Below are 16,886 nucleotides of genomic sequence, written 5' to 3'. Positions count from 1 at the left end.
CCAAGGGACAACTTAGGCACTTCACCTTCCTAAGGGCCCCAGCCAGGATTTAAGCCCCAGCCTGCCAGACTCCCACGGTCCTGCACCGCCCCCACCCCCACACCAGTTATTCCCAATTTTTACTTATAAGTGAAACTTTGAAATGGAAACTTCATATCACTATCTTTACCACTTGCCCCACGTGGAAGCCATCTTACAGAAAACTGCAGGAAAATCAGGCAAAGCCATCGATTCTATTTAGATTCCGGTGCCTGCTTAAGGTTTTGCTGCCCTGTATGAAAAGGGAAAGGATCGTGTCAAAGGATATTAAGGACCTAAGAGGGCAACCTTCGCTTTCTCCCTGACTCAGGGACGACAAGGAACCGAAAGGGAGCTGTCCGTCTGGGGGATGGACAATTGCTCTCCAACTCCCACCTGGGGGCAAGGTCCTCTTCTCCCCTCCGCCCCGGCCCCAGGCCCCTCGCAGAACCCCGCGGCGATGGAGGCGGGGGGGCCCGGTGCTCATTGGGCGGCCGGAGGCTCGTCGGCCTGGCCCGAGGGGGCGGGGCTGCCGGCTGACGTCACGCAGGGAGGGCCTGAGCGGCGGCGCGGAGGCCGGGCGGAGAGCGCGCTCGGGCGCCGAGCGGTGCGGCGCGGTCCCCAGGCCCCGACCCGGACGCGCGTCCCCCGCGAGGGCCGCCGCGCGGCCGACTCCCTCCGCGAGCCCCGGAGCCGAGACCCCCGCCGCGCCGCCGCTATGTACGACCCCGAGCGCGGATGGAGCCTGTCCTTCTCGGGATGCGGCTTCCTGGGCACCTACCACGTCGGGGCGACCCGCTGCCTGACCGAGCGCGCCCCGCACCTCATCCGCGACGCGCGCATGCTGTTCGGCTCCTCGGCCGGGGCGCTGCACGGCGTCTTCTTTCTCTCCGGGGCCCCGCTGGGTACGTCCGGGGCCGCCGCCGGGGCGCCGCGCGGAGCTGGGATGGGACAACGGACACCGCGGGGAGCGTCCCGGGGGGGCCCGTCCCCAGACAGACGCTACCTCCGCCGCGTCCTCTCGCCCGGCGCCGGGGCTTCTCTGTCGCCAGCCTGGGAGGGGGGTGCGCCTGGGCTTGGCTCTTCTGGGTGTGGGAACCCCGAGCGTATCCGCACTCCAACCCGGCTCTGGCGCCTGGGCCTGCAGGAAGCCCCTCGCCCCGGGACCGAGAGTGAGCTCAAACGGAGCAACGCGGAGGAGGGAGCAGGACCCAGGGGGCCCAGGGTGGAGCTGGTCCCTGAGGTTCCTGCCATCAGCTCACGAGGCGCTGGGCGATTTGCCCTGGGTCGGACCAGGAGGGGGGCATTGGCCTGTGTCCCTGGGCGGGCCCTGTCTTCCCTCTGGCGACTACAGGGTTTGGAGACACGCCCGGCCCCCCAACACGGGGGAGGTAGGGAGCTGGATAGCCTTTCAGGGGGAGGGCAACTCTTCGGAGTCCTCCTGGGCAGGCTTACTGGTTTGGAGTCGAAGGGTCATGGTGGGGCGGGGGAATGTTGGGGGGGGGGCTTGGAGGGGGTACTAGACCCTTCCTAGGGGCTGGAGTGGATCTCTGGACATCCCCTTATACCATCCTTACCCCCCACCCCACCCTGCTCAGTGCCCCTGGAAATGAGGTCTGTGCATTTGAATCTTGTGCAAATTAAACATCTGTCTATGTGGGTGGTGGTGGGAGGGGACAATATGGGGCTTGTACCAAGACGGCCCAAACAGGGTTGTGGCCTGGGGTTCTGAGCCAGGGGGCAGGACCTGGGACAAGTGGCAGCTGGAGATGTTGGCACCCAAAGACCCCCAGACAGGAAGATAGTGCGCCTCATCAACCCCTGTTCAGCTTCCTTAGCAATTTACCCTGCTCTTCCCTGGGGACTGATGTGTTGGACTCCACCAGCAGGGAGTGACTTTGTTCCTGCATGGCCTGGAGCCCCCTGCCAGTAGGTGCAGCCCTGCGATTGGATAGGATTGGATAGGATCGGTGAGCAGACCCTGGGCTGGCTGGGAGGTGGGGATTAGGAGAGAGGCCCTGGCTGGGCTGGCTTTTCCACTGATGGGAGGAGAGCAAAGGGCAGGAGATGTGGCCTCAGGGAGGAACAGACTGGCCCTGGCCGATCTGCACACTCTGGGCTTTGGCAGCAATAAAAGACAGCCCTTGTATGTCAAGGTCACCTGCACTGACTCCAGTACAGACAGGGTTCCTAACTGGCAGAGGACATGTGCAGCCTGGGTCTGTACCCTGTAGGGCAGGGGGAGGCTTGGGGACCACGAGGTCCTTGGAAAGTGGGGTCTGGAGGTTTTGGTAGGAGCCACTCCCCAAATTCCAGGAGCCCTGCTTTGAACTCCTGTCTCATTTGGGGACCACTGAGGAGCATTTCCTAGGGCCACAACTTGGAAAGAGTTCCTGCGAGTGCTTCCACACCAAGTACTCAGCAGGAAAGCCTGGCAGAACGAGCCAGCTGTCTGCAACTTTGCCCCTTCTGCCCTGGCTCAGTGGGGCCACACGCACAGGGAGAGTTGAGTTGAGGTCAGAGGTCTTCCAAGACAGGCTGGCTTATGGCTGCCCTTCTGCATCTCAGGATTTGTGATGGGCTCGGTCTCAGGCTGAGACTGGTGGTCCTGCATGTAGGGCAATGCAGATCAGTCGGAGGGGGTCCAGGTCCATGAGTGAGGCTTGATGGGGCATGAATGTGGCCCATGCCCATTAGACAGTGGTAATTCTGGTGTCAGATGCTTAAGGATAAGTCTAGTTCTTAATTAGAAGCCTTTGCTGTGTTGAGGACCTTACAGATGGTAGCGAATCTAATCCCTTCTGTCCCCAAAGTTAAAAATGCACAGTCTGAGATGGCGAGGGGCAGTGAAGTGACTTTCTGAGGTCGCTTGGCTAGTAGGAGGTGGACTTGCCCTTGGGCCCCAGCCTGCACTGAGTCTCTGCTTCCTGCAATGTTAGGTCCTTTGTGCTAAAGCTCTGATGCTGAGGCATTTCCGCTTCTGGCTTTGGGGGATGGAGGGGAGAGAGAGCGCCCCTGGGCACCTCGGGAGGCTCCTTCCTGTGGCGGGGACCCAGAGCAGCGCTGTCCAGGAGAAATAGTGTAGCTGTGTGTGTCATTTAATATTTCCCAGTAGCCACACTGAAAAAAGTGAAAGACACAAGTGAAATTAATTTCATTGATCCCAGTACAGCCGGAACATTATCATTTTCACATCTAATCAATATAAAACATGATTAAGGAGATATTTTATTTTATTTTATTTTTTATGAAGCCTTTGAATTCCAGTGTGCCATTTACACACCTCAGTTGGGAATGGCCGCATTTGAAGGGACCCATGGCCGCACGTGACTTCTGTATCAGTGTGGGCCTGGAAGAAGGCTGGCCGCTTCCTTGCCACCTGGTGTCTGGTCTTGCCACAAAGCATTTCCATCTCCCGGGTAGCACAGTCCTTTGTGTATTTGTCTCCTGCCCTCCAGACCTCCTCATGCAGATCCTTGGGGACCTTGTCCGGAGTGCCAGGAGCCGGAGCATTGGCATCCTCCACCCCTCCTTCATCTTGGGCAGGCACATCCAAAAAAGTCTTCAGAGACACCTCCCAGACAATATCCACAGGCTCATCTCTGGCAAAATGTGCATTTCGCTCACCAGGGTGTCTGATGGGGAAAACGTGCTGGTGTCTGATTTTCAGTCCAAAGACGAAGTTGTGGACGTAAGCAGTTTGCTTATTTGGGCCTTGTCAAGTAAGAAAAGCTATTTCTTTTTGGAAGCAACACAGAGAGGGCTGCCGTAGGCCACCTGCGTCATTTCTTAAGATGCAAAAACCCTGGCTGCACAGATGCTGGTTTGCTTCCTGCACCACTCTGTGTGCATCCGGTGGTCGGTGGTCTATAACCTGTATATATCCCGGAATGGCCCTAGTTGGTTTCAGTTTCAAATACTACCTCCCTGTCCTTTAAGACTTGGCTCCTGATCCCCTCCTCCAGAGACCCTGTCCCATATATGTCCCTCCTCCCACAATGTATATTCCTAGCACATACAACCAGGAGCATCTCAGCAGCCACGGTCCACCTCTATTTAAGCTTGTTTCCAAAAGCTTTTTCTAGATAGCCAGCGCTGATCCATTCCAGCAGGAGTAGGTTTTCTCAGTGGGCGGGTCTTGCTTCCTGCCTCCCCCCCCCCCCCCCCGCCGCTTCCCGGCCAGGACCCACAGCATCAGCAGCATCCAGAAACTTCGCTGGCTTCCAGGCTCTCAGGCCCCACCAGCCTGCTGAATCAGAATCCTGGGGTGGGCCATGGAGTCTGTGGTTGATCAGCCCTCTGGGCGATTTGATGAATTTTTTTTTTTTTTTTTAAGATTTTATTTATTTATTTGAGACAGAGGACATGAGAGGGAGGAGGGTCAGAGGGAGAAGCAGACTCCCTGCCGAGCAGGGAGCCCGATGCGGGACTCGATCCCGGGACTCCAGGATCATGACCTGAGCCGAAGGCAGTCGCTTAACCAACTGAGCCACCCAGGCGCCCTCGATGAATTTTTTTGCAAAGCCCTGCTCTGGTGTCTTCCCAGTCAGTCAGCGACTCTGGGTCCTCTGGGTGGCGTCTGCAAGGGCCCAGTGCAGCTCTTGTGGGGAGAGGGACAGGAAGTTGATGTCCACAGTGTCATTAGGAGCTTTTACTTAGGCCTGAAATACAAGTGTGTAGTTTGGTTCGTCATTTGTTCAGCTTGTTTATTAAAGCGCCCCCTTTGCAAAGAGCATCTTAGGCCTGTTGCTCTGTTCATCTGAAGAAGGCTTATGCGGGCCCCCAGGAGATCAGAAGGCAGGCTGTTTGGGCCTCTGGTTTCACTTCTTTTTGTCTTCGCAGGCCTTGGTCTGTTCCAGCTTCATCCCTTTCTTCAGCGGCATAATCCCTCCTTCCTTCAGAGGTGTGGTGAGTCTGCTTTTAAATTGTCTGCCCAGTTCCTGCCTGCAGGGCACCAGCCACAGGCACCCAGGGGCCTGTCCCCAAATGCAGAGCCTTTTGCCTCTTGGCCTTTCAGACAGAGGTTCCCCAGCTAGCCCCCTTCTAGGCTGCCTGGGCAGCATGGCCACTTTCATGTAGAATTAATTATCTCGCTATCTAGAAGGTAAGCTGATTCACTTAATCTTCACCTGAGCACCCCAGATAGGTCCTGCTGGCCTGGTTAAGCTCCAAGGTGCTTACGAGTCCGTTCCTTGCTTAGGGTAGAGCTTTATTTTCAGCGCTTGAGAGTTTGCAGCCTGTCTGGGTCTGCCTTTCTCCTTTTTGGCCCATGGCTTTGGGCAGAAGCTGCTGACAGGGCTTCAGTTTGGTTCCATCCCACAAATATGTGTTGTGGCCGATTGCTGAGCCCTGCCTGGAATGGAGAGACCCAGGTTGTAGTGTGTGTTCTGCTGCCTTTGGACTAGATGCTGGGCGATGCTGGGCCACTGGCAGACTCCTTCTCGGGCCATGGTGATCACCCTGGGGGTGATTCTGCCGCCGCCCCCCCGACCCTGGGACAGTGTCTGGAGACAGTTTGGGTTGCCATAACTGGGGGGAGTGCTCCTGGCGCCTCGTGTGTCGAGGCCCGGGGTGCTGCTGACACCCTGCAGGGCACGGGCCGGCCCTCTCCACAAAGAATGACCTGTTCCTAAACATGAGTAGTGCCCAGCTAAGACATCCTGTCCTGAGAGAGAAGACACGACGCCTGAATGTCCCAGGGTGGTGGCGTCCTCATGCTGTGGGGCAAAGGCAGAGGCATGTCGCGCCGAGAGCTTCACTCGTGCCCAGGAGGAGCCCCGTGACAGACACATTGTCCCTGCTTCTGGATGAGAAAACAGGCCCGGAGCAGTGCAGGGGTCACCCCAGATCCCACGGCCTCTGCCTGGCAGACAGACCCGGACCGAATCCCTCCTCCCGCACACGTTAGCTGGACGGGTTTGGACATATTTCTTAACCTCTCTGAGATCTGTTTGCAAAACGAGGGTTCATCATAGTGTAGCGTCGTAGAGGTGTTGTGAGGCTCGCATGGGCCAGGGCCTCGAGGTGCTTGGCATAGAGCCTGGCACGGGGGAGTCTTCAGAAAGTGGGGGCTGTTTCTATCGTGTTGCCCACCTCACCCAGGCTGCCCCAGCCCGCCCCCCCCCGGGGCGGGGGGCGGTCACACATTCAGTACACTCCAGTGAAAGCCGTGGAGAACCAGAACAGCTCCTTCTTGATTCCACCAAGCAAACTCAGAACGTTACTATACAAAAATTTGGAATGGAAGGGAAAAGTCCATGTGACAAGGCGCATTGGACTTGAGACTCTCCCTTGAGTGAGAAACAGTCAGCCTGCTTTCTTCCTTAGGGTTCCCGAAGGTTCCCGACATTCTGATCCATGTCCTTTTCTGCCAGGGAGGTTTCTGAGGCTTCCTTACATCTTCCATGGAAATTGTGTGGCTACGATTTTGAAAATACCATTGTGTGCATGCCTGATCATCTTTTGGACTCAAGGCAAGACTCTCTGGATAGCTAAGGCACGGCTGAGCATGGGTGGTTCTTCTCTGGACTTGCTTTAGGTCTCGGGAAGGACTGGCTGTGATATTTGAAGGCCTTTCTCTGTGGGCACCGGCAGCTGGGCTGGGATGGCCTCGGATTTGGGAATCATTCTAGACATTGCTTTGAGCAGTCCGAGACTTTGTCCAAATTGTACCCAACTCTGCCTGTGCCAGCCTAAGGTTGTCGAAGGGTATGGATATAGGAAGCCTGATGCTTGCGGTAGCTGATCCCAAATGCCACTAGGTTGTGGATTCAGAGGAGGTTTTCCGAAGGCTGCCCTGGTTCCAGGTTCACTGCCATTTAAGTCTCCAAAGCTCCTCAAGGTGCTGGTTCTGATTTTCCAAGCAGCAAGCGGGAGTCTGGAATTGAACCCATGACCTTCCGTCTCTTTGAGGGCAGGGTCAATATCATACTCTGTCCCCGGTGCACACAGAGCCCCTGCTCTATTCGGCCCTTTTTGTGCAGATTACACGGGCGCACCTAGAGGTACCCGCCTGGGCTTCAGATTGGCCAGCAAACTATGGCCTGGGCTCCAGTCTCTGTCTGCCTCTTTGCCAGGTACTTTTTGTGCAGTGCACAAACTACACAACAGTATATAGCACACTTGAGTGCCAGCCCAGAGCCTGGCCTGGCATAGAAATGCTCAGGAAAGCTTTGTTGAAAGAGTAGTTCTGGAACCTTGTCTTCCCACAATATCAGCCTGCGGCTCTGAGAAGGCTCTACCCATAATCGGAAAAAGCACAGAAGACACTCACCCAGAGCTTCTGACAGTATGTCCTTTCTTCCTCCCCGTAAAAGCGATACGTGGATGGAGGAGTAAGTGACAATGTCCCCTTCTTTGATGCCAAAACAACCATCACTGTGTCCCCCTTCTACGGGGAGTATGACATCTGCCCTAAAGTCACGTCGACGAACTTTCTTCACGTGGACCTAACCAAGCTCAGTTTGCGCCTCTGCTCCAAGAATGTCTACCTGCTAATGCAAGCACTGTTCCCTCCGGATCTCAAGGTGAGTTGGGGGCTGTGTGTTCTGGGGGTGCAGCTCTTCTTTGCTTCCTTGTTTGCCAGGATAGCTCCCAATTGTCCTTTCCACAAACAGAAACAGATCCCCCTCATCGAATAGGAACTCAGAGTTTCTGGTCCCGGCAGCTCAGGGCTGCCCCACTCTGCCCATTGGAATCACCTGGGAAGATTTAAACAGCCCGGCAGCTCAGATTCCACATCCCCGGGCTATGATTTAAGTAGTTGGGGTGCGGCCTAGGCCGTGCGATTTTTTTTTTTTTTTTGGAGGTATCCTGAGGATTCGTATTTGCAAGTGTGGTCAAGAACCACACTGCATTTGGTGGTTTAATCTTTCTTGATTGTTGTTGTAGGAGGTCTTATCTCCCTAATAAAAAGAAAAGGTGTGAACCATGTATCCTAATGGTTCTCCAGGGAGAAGGAAGGCAGTGTGTAAGCTGTACCCCAACAGCATGTACTCCAGGAGAGAGGGGAGGCTGTGCATTGGTTTGCATGTGTGGTTTGTGTCCAGACGAGTGGAGGAGGCCGCTGTTAATTGTCCCGTGACAACTAGCACAAGCCTCCATATTTGTGAGGGTGGAGGCTCGTGCAGGGACCAAGGGAGCCTAGGGAAATCAGCGCCTGTCATGCTGCGCTGCCAGCAAAGTCTTCACGGAGGGGGTGTCGTTCGAACCTAGTCCCATGTGGAAGTGGACTTCTGTCTCTTAGGAGCCCGGAGTCCTGTCGTCCAGCCTTGCCGTGGCCGTGCTGGGCCATGGGAGCAGCTGCCAGCGGGGAGGGCTCTGCTCTTGGTCTCAACACTGCAGTTACCGTATTTGGTTTGTTGCCAGGTGCTTGGCGAGATCTGCCTTCGTGGGTACTTAGACGCCTTGAGGTTCTTGGAGGAGAGCGGTACGTACGGGCGCGGTGAGGGTAGACCGGCCTTTTAACAAGCTTTTCGCTAGCAGTCACTGGAGCCTGATGTTGGGTAGAAACTCAGCGCTCAGCGTCTTCACTTGGCACCTTGCTCAGCCCCTTCATTCCCTGGGAGATAGGAAATCTTGGCCCCAGTTTCCAAATGGGGAGACGGCGGTGAGCCGGGGACCCCACCGAGGAACAGAGCTGGGGCTCGGCCGCGGGGTATCCCCGCCCCACGGCTCTCTCCTCCCTCAGTAATCCCCTGTCTGAACAGTGAAGGCAGTCCTGTTAGTTTTTCTTTGCTGCATGAACTATTTTGAATCTTTAGATAAATAAGGGAGGGAGTTTAAGCAGGGTTTCTGGCCCTGAGCCCCAAGTGGAGCAAGCAGAATCCTTGTCTCTGGCCAGGTGTGGGTCACACCCATGAGCCCAGCTGTCCTTTCTGGGGCAGGTTCCTGCCTTTGGGTCATCAGCGGGTCTGGGCGCTGGGAATTGGGCTCTCGCCAGTATTAGATGGATTGTCTTTAAGGCTAAAAGTTGGTTTCCCTACTGCTTCTCTGAATTAGTCTTTGGCCAAGACCAAGGAGTGGTGGTTAAAGGACATACATGTATTTTTCGACTGGGAAATTGTTGCTTGTGCACCTTTAAGGTGCTAAGCCATTGGCTCAGTGCCAGGGATACCACGGGGAAGAGGCAGATGTGGTCTTTGTCCCTTGGGAGCTTAGCTTGCGGGTCAGGTGAGCAGAGAAGCAAGTGGAAGGACGGCGTGTGCCAAGTGCCCTGATAGGAAGCTACGGGACACTGTGGTATCACACGGGAGAGATCTGCATGGCCCGGGTGGGGGGAGGTAGGGCTTCAGGAGGATGTGAATCCTTGTTGCAACTTTGAGATGAATGGGAGTGTTCTAGGCACGGGGGACATGAGTGAGAGGCTTGCAGGCCACAGAGCACGTAGTAAGGTTGTAGGAGGGAAAGCAGGCACGTGTAACTGGAGTGGCGGGGCCTGCCCAAACTCCCTTACCTGGTGCTGTTTTCAAAGCCCCACAGCGGAAGAGTGTCACCCTTAATGTCAGACCTGGGGTCGAATTCCGCTCTTCCACTCACTGGCTGTGTGGCTTTGGGTGAGTCTCTTAACCTCTCTGTGCTTCTGATTTCTCTGCTGAAGTGGAGGGGCGGAGACCAGTGGGAGTGGTCGTAATTGTTACGAAGTTCCTAACTCAGGGCCTGGAATACGGGCTTCACCAGTGGCCCAGTTATTATAAATGAGTTGTAATTCTTATCTTTCACCTTCATAAATCCACCCGTGGCTGTGGAGTGCACACAGCTAGTGAGTGACGAGCCGGAGCCAAACGCACATGTCTCCAGCTTCAAAACCCTACGCTCGTTTCTCTCTCTTACACAAGCCCGAACGCCCGCCCTCATTTCTCCCCACCTCCTGCTTAGCCCATAACAGGCCTGCAGCTTCCTGGGCGCTTGCCTGCTGGGTTCCTGTCATTCTGCGGGTGGGCGGCTGCGTGAATAATGACCCCCTGTTGCCCACATTCACTTGGTGGTCGGTTTCCTGTGTCCTTGGTAGGCATCTGCAACAGGCCCCATCCATGCCTGAATTTACCCTCAGAGGAGTTGAAGACCCTTAAATTCACCTGGGGACACAGGAGCCTGGAATCTCCCCTGAGGGTGGCTACGGGGCGGACGAAGCCTGAGGGAGACGAGCTGCTGGACCACCTGCGTCGCAGCATCCTGCCCTGGGATGAGAGCATCCTGGACACCCTGTCGCCCAAGCTCACTGCAGGTGCTCACTCCACAGAGGGGCGGGCTGACAAAGGAGGTGGTTTTCCTATGACACAGAGAGAGAAAGAGAGAGACAGAGACTGAAAGGGCTTTTTCTCTAGGTGCTGTGGAGGAAGGTAATCCTCATGTGGGAGGTGGGGCAGAGCGAGAGGGCAGGCCTGTTGGGGCCCCCACTCCTGGTACAGGCCTGTGCTCAGTCTCCTTTCCCATGGGGTCATGGCCAGAGGAGAGCAGACTCCAGCTGAGCCTGTTTTGAGTGAACCGGACACACTACATGATGGGAGTGGGGGTGGGGGGCCCACAGGGGTGGGCCTGTTCTTCCAGAACCCCTCTCTGCCTGTTCACCCATCTCAAAGCCTTCTTTCTTGAGGAGCCCCCTTTCTCTGATTTCTCCCTGCCTCCAGAGCTGCAATTTTGAATCACCATTGAGTGGTGATATACTTTATCATGTGATCAACTATTAGGTGGACAGGCATGCACATACCAGCTTCCAATTGGGCACTTGGAGAAGTTCAGAGACGGACGGGACGTCATCCCTTGCCCCAGGGCACTGGCACCTCTGTTAACTGCACTAGCCAACAGCTGTTGGGGCGAATGTGATTTGGGGCATCAGGAGGTCATTACAAAAGGGAACTAACAGGACAGATGGCTCTGGGCAGAAGGAGACACAGTCCAGCGGAAGGTTCAGGGAAAAAGCTCAGAAGTCGATGGGGTATTCGAGAAGTTTGTGTAGCCCTCCAAAAATAGTTATTTAAACGAGAGTGGTTCACTGAGAACCCTGTGTCCTGCGGGCTATCTGAGGGCTGTTCTGGGCATACTCCTCATTTGATCTCATTTGTGAGTGCTTTTGATTCTTCAGATGCTGGGATTTGTGTATTTTTTTTTTTTTTTTAAGATTTTATTTATTTGCCAGCGAGAGAGAGGGAGAGTACAAGCAGGGGGAGTGGCAGGCAGAGGGAGAAGCAGGCTCCTTGCTAAGCAAGGAGCCCAATGCGGGGCTCGATCCCAGGACCCTGGGATCATGACCTGAGCTGAAGGCAGACACTTAACCATCTGAGCCACCCAGGCACCCTGGGATTTGTGTATTTCATAGAAAATCCAAGCAGCCCCTCAGGAAGGTGGTTTGGTTTTTACCCTGGTGGGAGATAACAACTGCACATTGTATTTTTCAGCACTGAGTAAAGCAGTTAAAAACCAACATGGATACGTGAGCAAGATTTGCAACTTCTTACCGATCAAGGTAATGTCATATGTGATGCTTCCTTGTACGCTGCCTGTGGAGTCTGCCATTGCTGTGGTCCAGAGGTGAGCGGTTTTTTTTTTTTTAAAGATTTTATTTATTTATTTGAGAGAGAGAGAATGAGAGAGAGCACATGAGAGGGGGGAGGGTCAGAGGGAGAAGCAGACTCCCCGCTGAGCAGGGAGCCCGATGTGGGACTCGATCCAGGGACTCCAGGATCATGACCTGAGCCGAAGGCAGTCACTTAACCAACTGAGCCACCCAGGCACCCCTCAGAGGTGAGCGTTTTATGTGGTTTTGTGCTTTCCTCCTGGGGTTGGGTGGAGATTGAGAGAGTCCACGTAAGGGCCTTGACCTGTGGCCTGGCTCCTTGTAGAGTGCGATGGAGCTCACGGTCCATAAGGAGCACCCTGGAAAGTGCCTCATGGGGACCCCGCTCAGCCCACCTCTTTTCTCCATGCTGTTTTTGTTTGCCACTTCTTAGTAGTTGTACACTTTCATTTTGGGATTTTATTCCTGGGGTGTTGGGAGGACACGAGGCACACACTTGAATCCTGGGTATTTAACCTCTGCTTTCTTTAGATTTATGTTAGTGTTTACGGTCTTTTTAGTGAGTCAGTCAGCATGGCCTTTGGTCCATCTTTTAGAGGCCAAATCATCCTTCAGAATCCAGCTTGATTCTCCTGCCCAGATCCCCTCCTCACTCTTACCGAAGTAGCCGCCTGCTCCCAACACCCCTGCCCTGGGGTGAGGTCTGGTCAGGCATTTACAGAGCTCACCACATGGGTCCTTTTGTGTAGGGGTGGGGGGTGGGGAGTCCGCTGGGCTGGCACATGGCCCAGTGCCACAGGGCTTGGGGGGAGGGGAGGTGCTACCTTGACTCTGAGATTCTCTGCATAAGCTTCAGCGGGTACCTTGCCACAGAGGAGAAGCCTGGAAACCGTTCCCCTTTTATTTCCACGAGTATCCCTTGAGCTTTCCAGAGCCCCACATGACCTAACTTTGCTTTAGGGCTTTTAGGGAGGTTTGTCTTTGGTGTCATGTCCCTAATCCACCTTCCGGGATTGATCAGATTGGGATTAGATGTGAGTCTGGCGGTTTAGCTGGACAAAGGACATTGTTTTAAGATACCTGCCTTTTGTTTAGTTTTTGGTTGTGTGTGTGTGTGTGTGTGTGTGTGTGTTGGCTTGTTCTCATGCGGATAAGTGTATGTGTGTGTCTCCTGGTTTTATTCCTGCAGACTGGTGATGTGGCTTCCAGATATGCCCAAGGACATCCGGTGGCTGCAGTGGCTCACCTTGAGTGTGTGTTCGCGAGTGATGACACAGATCTTCCCCACTTCCAGGTCAATGATTTGGCTGTGGGTGTGTGGGTCTGGCAGGGACCTTTCATCTGCGGGTTGGGGGGTGCCTATTTATGCAGATTCTCGTCTGACCCCACACTGGCTGAATCGCAGTCTGGGGGGCGGGGTGCCTGGGGGTGGAACCCAGCATCCTTTGTCGCTACCATGGCCCCTGGGATGCCGCTGCTTCTGAATTCTGAAAACTGATTCAGAGCAAGAAGGGCTTGGTTGCAGCTACAAGGGGTGGGTCTAATCCTGAAAATCGTGGGCCTTGACGGTCTCACCTGTTCTGCGCGGGTGTTCTTCATCTCCTCACTGGGTTTTTTTGAGGCTTTGGGGAGCCCCTGGCATGGTACTGGCCACATGGTGGGCACTCAGGAGATGGGGTCTCAGTGCTATTGGCAGACATGGAAGGATTCAAAGTAGGGCAGTGGAAGGGTCTGGTTTGCACTGGGCAATGATTCTAGTGGCATGGGAAGGAGCCCTCATCACTGGGCCCTCGGGTGGCAGGCTCACCAGCAAGAGGGCAATTGCCCTGGTCCAGGCAAGGATGAGGAGGGCCTGGTCTCACTAGAACCCGTGGGACTGAGGTGTTCATAGGCTCTAGGGCCAGGAGATGCCAGTTGCGAGCCCTGGGTCTGCCTGCATTCAGAGGGAGTGGGGCAGCTGGTCAGAAGGAGGTGGCCTGGGGATGGTAGTGCAGGCCAGTGGGCGAGCTGGTCTGTGTGGAGGAAGCTGATGGGCTCTGTTGTGCCTGTGGATGTCCAGTGGGAGGGGTCCAGGCGGCTGGAGGGCCACCAGCTTAGAACCCCAGGGTGGTGACATCAGCCCAGCACGGAAGGGTGGAAGGCGCCGTGGCTTTGGACACCACCACCCTGCAGTGCCCAGAGGTGCACTTGGCGTTGGCTGGTGGCGTCCATCCATCCTTGCTGATGAAGGCCAGTGGCTGAGTTAGTATTCTTCACTCGTTTCAGATCCCAGACACCAGCAAGCGGCCAACAGCCTTCCCTGAGGGACTTATGAAGGCACTGCTACCTTCCCTGCTGTCCAGTAGGGGCCGGAGCTGAGGCTGCTTGGCAAACCTGTCCTGTCTGGCCTGGCTTTGGGGGGCCGGAGCTGGGAGGGACTCCTCCTTTCCCACTCCTCATGCAGAAGCGTTCATGAGGAGACAAGTCTAGGACATTCTTTCGCAGGTACTTCCTGATCTCTCTGTAGCTACGTCCACACTGGCATTCGATGCCCTGATGTCTGTGACACACGGGGTCCTGCCTCTGTGCTGAATTTATAGTTTACTGAAACCAAAAGCAATCTAGTGTTTTTAGGAAAAGCTAGGAAGCTACTTTTGGTGTATGTGGTGGTCTAGAGCTTAAGGAAGTCTAACATTTAAGCATCTGGGTCTGTTAGCTTGGTTGGCTGGGAAATGACACCAGGAAGCCCAGGATGGAGGGGCCACTGCCAACTGTCTTCCCGCCCTCCCAGTGCAATGTTCCTGGAATAGCCTGTGTTGTGATGGGTTGGGGGTGGGTGGGGGTGCGGGTGGGGGTACCTATGGCTGGGGGTTGGGCTGCCCTTTGTGCAGTCTTGGGGTTTGGAAGGAAGAGTAACGTGATCCTGTTTCCCCAGACAGGAAGTGGTCAGTGGCGCGGGAGGGGGTGGTAGCCTTCTCCAACGAGGGCACTGACACTCGTGGGCCATTAAAAGATGCTCAATTATTTACATTTTGGAACACTTTTTTTGACCTAGCTTAAATATTTGATAAGAGTTTTGTATAAAATATAAAGGAGTCTTATTATCTGTTGCATTGTATGTGAATCAGGGAGGTATTAATAAGCCTTACGAAAAAATAGAATTCAGTGCACATATAGACATCATGGGCCCCCAGGCAGTAGCCCAGCACAACAGAAGGGCTTGTGGCCTGCGCCCCTTTTTTCTCAACATCCCCTGCCCACTTCTGTACTCTCAGAGCCTTAATGGAGACAAGCAAGAGACGGGGACCTACCTTCTCCCCAGGTGTGATTCGTTGGCAAGCACAGAGTAAAGTGACTGCAGGTGAACTGTGCTGTTTTTCTTATTTGTGCATTTGAGTGTAACCAAAAGGAAGCAGTGATAAGCTCAAAATCCTCAACATTGGCACAGCAAGCTGCATCTCTCACCTGTAGCGAGTCAGTACGCTGGGAGTTGAAGAACCAGCGAGTTCAGACACAGCACTTTCTTACAAGGACAGACCCTTAAAGAGAGAGATGTGGTTCTAGGGGCAGCCTCTAGGTGAGCCTGTTCCCTTGAGCTGCCATGAGATTATGGACTCCTAGGAGCAGGCTCCTTGTGAGCATATGGGGCCACCGCCCAGCACACAGAACCCCCCCTTTGCGGCTCCTTGCTGGGTCCTTGTGTCTCGGGGACATGGGGACTGAGGCTCCCGTTCTGATAGCGCTCGCCTCCTCAAGGAGGCAAGAGCTGGTGAGAGGCAGGCTCTCCCAGCCGCCTGAAGCCCAGAGCAGGACCCTGCTCCTTGCTGAGCTGGCCTAGGGGTGGGGGAGACCAGGCCTGACACCCACCTCACACCTTCCTCACACCTTCCCCTGAGCCCCTGATTCCCAAGCTCCCTGATCAGCTGTCTTCTGTCAGAAGCGCAGCACTGGTCAGCAGCTAGGAGCACGCTTCAGCTGTATTTCCAATAACTGCCATATTTCTGCATAGACCATATGTACGCTAGTTCTCTGATCACCATAAGGAAGGAATTATGTCAACAGCTGGTAGGATTAGGTGCAACTGCTTTTCTTACTACTTTTTGAATTGGTTCCACCTCACAATGAGCATGTGTTTTATAATTTTTTTAAAATATGTGTGCAAAGACAAAGAAGGATACTGTTCTTTTAGAAATGGCCAAGGCTCCATTCCCCACCTGCGCGTTAATGCCACCCAGCCCCACACCTCTCCAGCTCTGCTGAGGTTGCTGATCAGCACACAACAACGTTCTTCAGTTCCTACCACCGTATCAAACAAAACTCCTTTATCTGGCGCATTTATGCTCCAGAAGACACTCCACTGTCAGGAATAGTAACTGTGTGGTCTAGTAAATGCCAGGGAGCAACAGTCTTTATTTGGTGAACAGGTAACAAAACCTGGTGCAGAGCGGGAGCCTCATCTTATTTAGAAACACCCGAAATTGTGGGTGTGTATGTGTGTACAGAGGAAAGGTGGAGAACGTATACACCCCAGTACTGACAGTGGATGTCATTACACCACTATCTGTAATTACAGCCCATTTGTTGTGCTTGTAGGTGGTTTTCAAATTTCTGTGGTAAATATTTATTACCTTCATTGGGAAATAACTCATAATAAATGTGACTTTGAAAACATTTTCCGTTGTCTCTACATTCTCTCAGGAGCCCCGCTTTTGTTTTCCTTCCCTCACAGACAAGTTCCTTCAAACGTTGCCCCCCTCCCCCCAGGTTTATGGCCCCACCAGCCAGGTGCTCTCCACATGCTCTGTCCTGGACACTGGACCAGAACTCCCCACTCCCTAGAGTCCCTCTCCTTCCTCTGGGACCCCAGACTGTCCTGAGTGCTGGGCTTGTCACCAAGGCTCAGCCTTGCCTCCTATACAAGTTCACAGCGCTCCTGGGGCGGGGGGGCTCACTCTGAGGACCCGGTCTCTGGCTCAGGTGAGGGGCAAGCCCACCCGGTCACCTTCACCTGGATATTCCTTGCCATAACTCAGCACCTCAACATAACTCCTTCTGTGCAGAGCTGCCCTGTATCTGTCAACTTCCAAGTCGCCTGAGCCAGGACCCAGGGACTCACTGAGCGCCTTCTCCCCGTCTGACCCTGCCCCCTCCAGCTGGTCCCCATCCTGCTGTGTCCACCTCCACTTAAGGCCTCTGGAATCTAGCCTCTTGTCCCCAGCCCACTCCCTAGAGCCCATGCCACAGGGTGTCCCAAACTAAGAGGTGAGTGACCTCTGTGGGCACCTGTGGGAAGACCCAGTGTCCCTTCCTTACAACCTCTGAGCCTGAGGTTTGATTTTATTAAGGGAACCAGTGTGGTCACCGAACTGCGTTT

General features: G+C 54.6%; 1 protein-coding gene and 1 long non-coding RNA gene across 2 annotated transcripts; one reads left to right on the top strand and one right to left on the bottom strand.

The window, feature by feature from the left end:
- The first annotated feature begins 411 nt into the window (after positions 1–411).
- PNPLA3 (patatin like phospholipase domain containing 3) lies at positions 412–13,930 on the top strand. Its single transcript, XM_045872363.3, has 9 exons — positions 412–923; positions 3,477–3,709; positions 4,861–4,926; positions 7,335–7,544; positions 8,386–8,446; positions 10,028–10,243; positions 11,415–11,547; positions 12,723–12,827; positions 13,799–13,930. The coding sequence occupies exons 1-9, from the start codon at positions 479–481 to the stop codon at positions 13,845–13,847; spliced, it is 1,518 nt and encodes a 505-aa protein (XP_045728319.2). The 5' UTR covers positions 412–478; the 3' UTR covers positions 13,848–13,930.
- On the bottom strand, positions 7,114–10,192 carry LOC135364376 (uncharacterized). The gene is made up of 2 exons (XR_010411292.1): positions 10,095–10,192; positions 7,114–8,578 (listed from the first exon to the last, which is right to left on the bottom strand). It is a non-coding gene; the product is annotated as an uncharacterized LOC135364376 (long non-coding RNA).
- Positions 13,931–16,886: the final 2,956 nt, after the last annotated feature.

Source organism: Mirounga angustirostris, unplaced genomic scaffold (genome assembly GCF_029215605.1).
Source record: "Mirounga angustirostris isolate CCGP_5_RB_7025 unplaced genomic scaffold, mMirAng1.0.hap1 SCAF_5, whole genome shotgun sequence".
In the NCBI taxonomy this organism is placed as follows: domain Eukaryota; kingdom Metazoa; phylum Chordata; class Mammalia; order Carnivora; family Phocidae; genus Mirounga; species Mirounga angustirostris.
The sequence above is the reverse complement of the archived record's forward strand: the minus strand, read 5'-3'. Positions and strand labels throughout refer to the sequence as shown.

What these genes read in the sequence shown, in the direction of transcription:
- PNPLA3 (XM_045872363.3), top strand. Translation starts at nt 479, where the DNA reads ATGGAGGCGGGGGGGCCCGGTGCTCATTGGGCGGCCGGAGGCTCGTCG. An exon ending in CCAAAGACGAAGTTGTGGAC is followed by an intron (nt 3,710 to 4,860) that starts GTAAGCAGTTTG and finishes TTGTCTTCGCAG; the next exon opens with GCCTTGGTCTGTTCCAGCTT. An exon ending in CTCCTTCCTTCAGAGGTGTG is followed by an intron (nt 4,927 to 7,334) that starts GTGAGTCTGCTT and finishes TCCCCGTAAAAG; the next exon opens with CGATACGTGGATGGAGGAGT.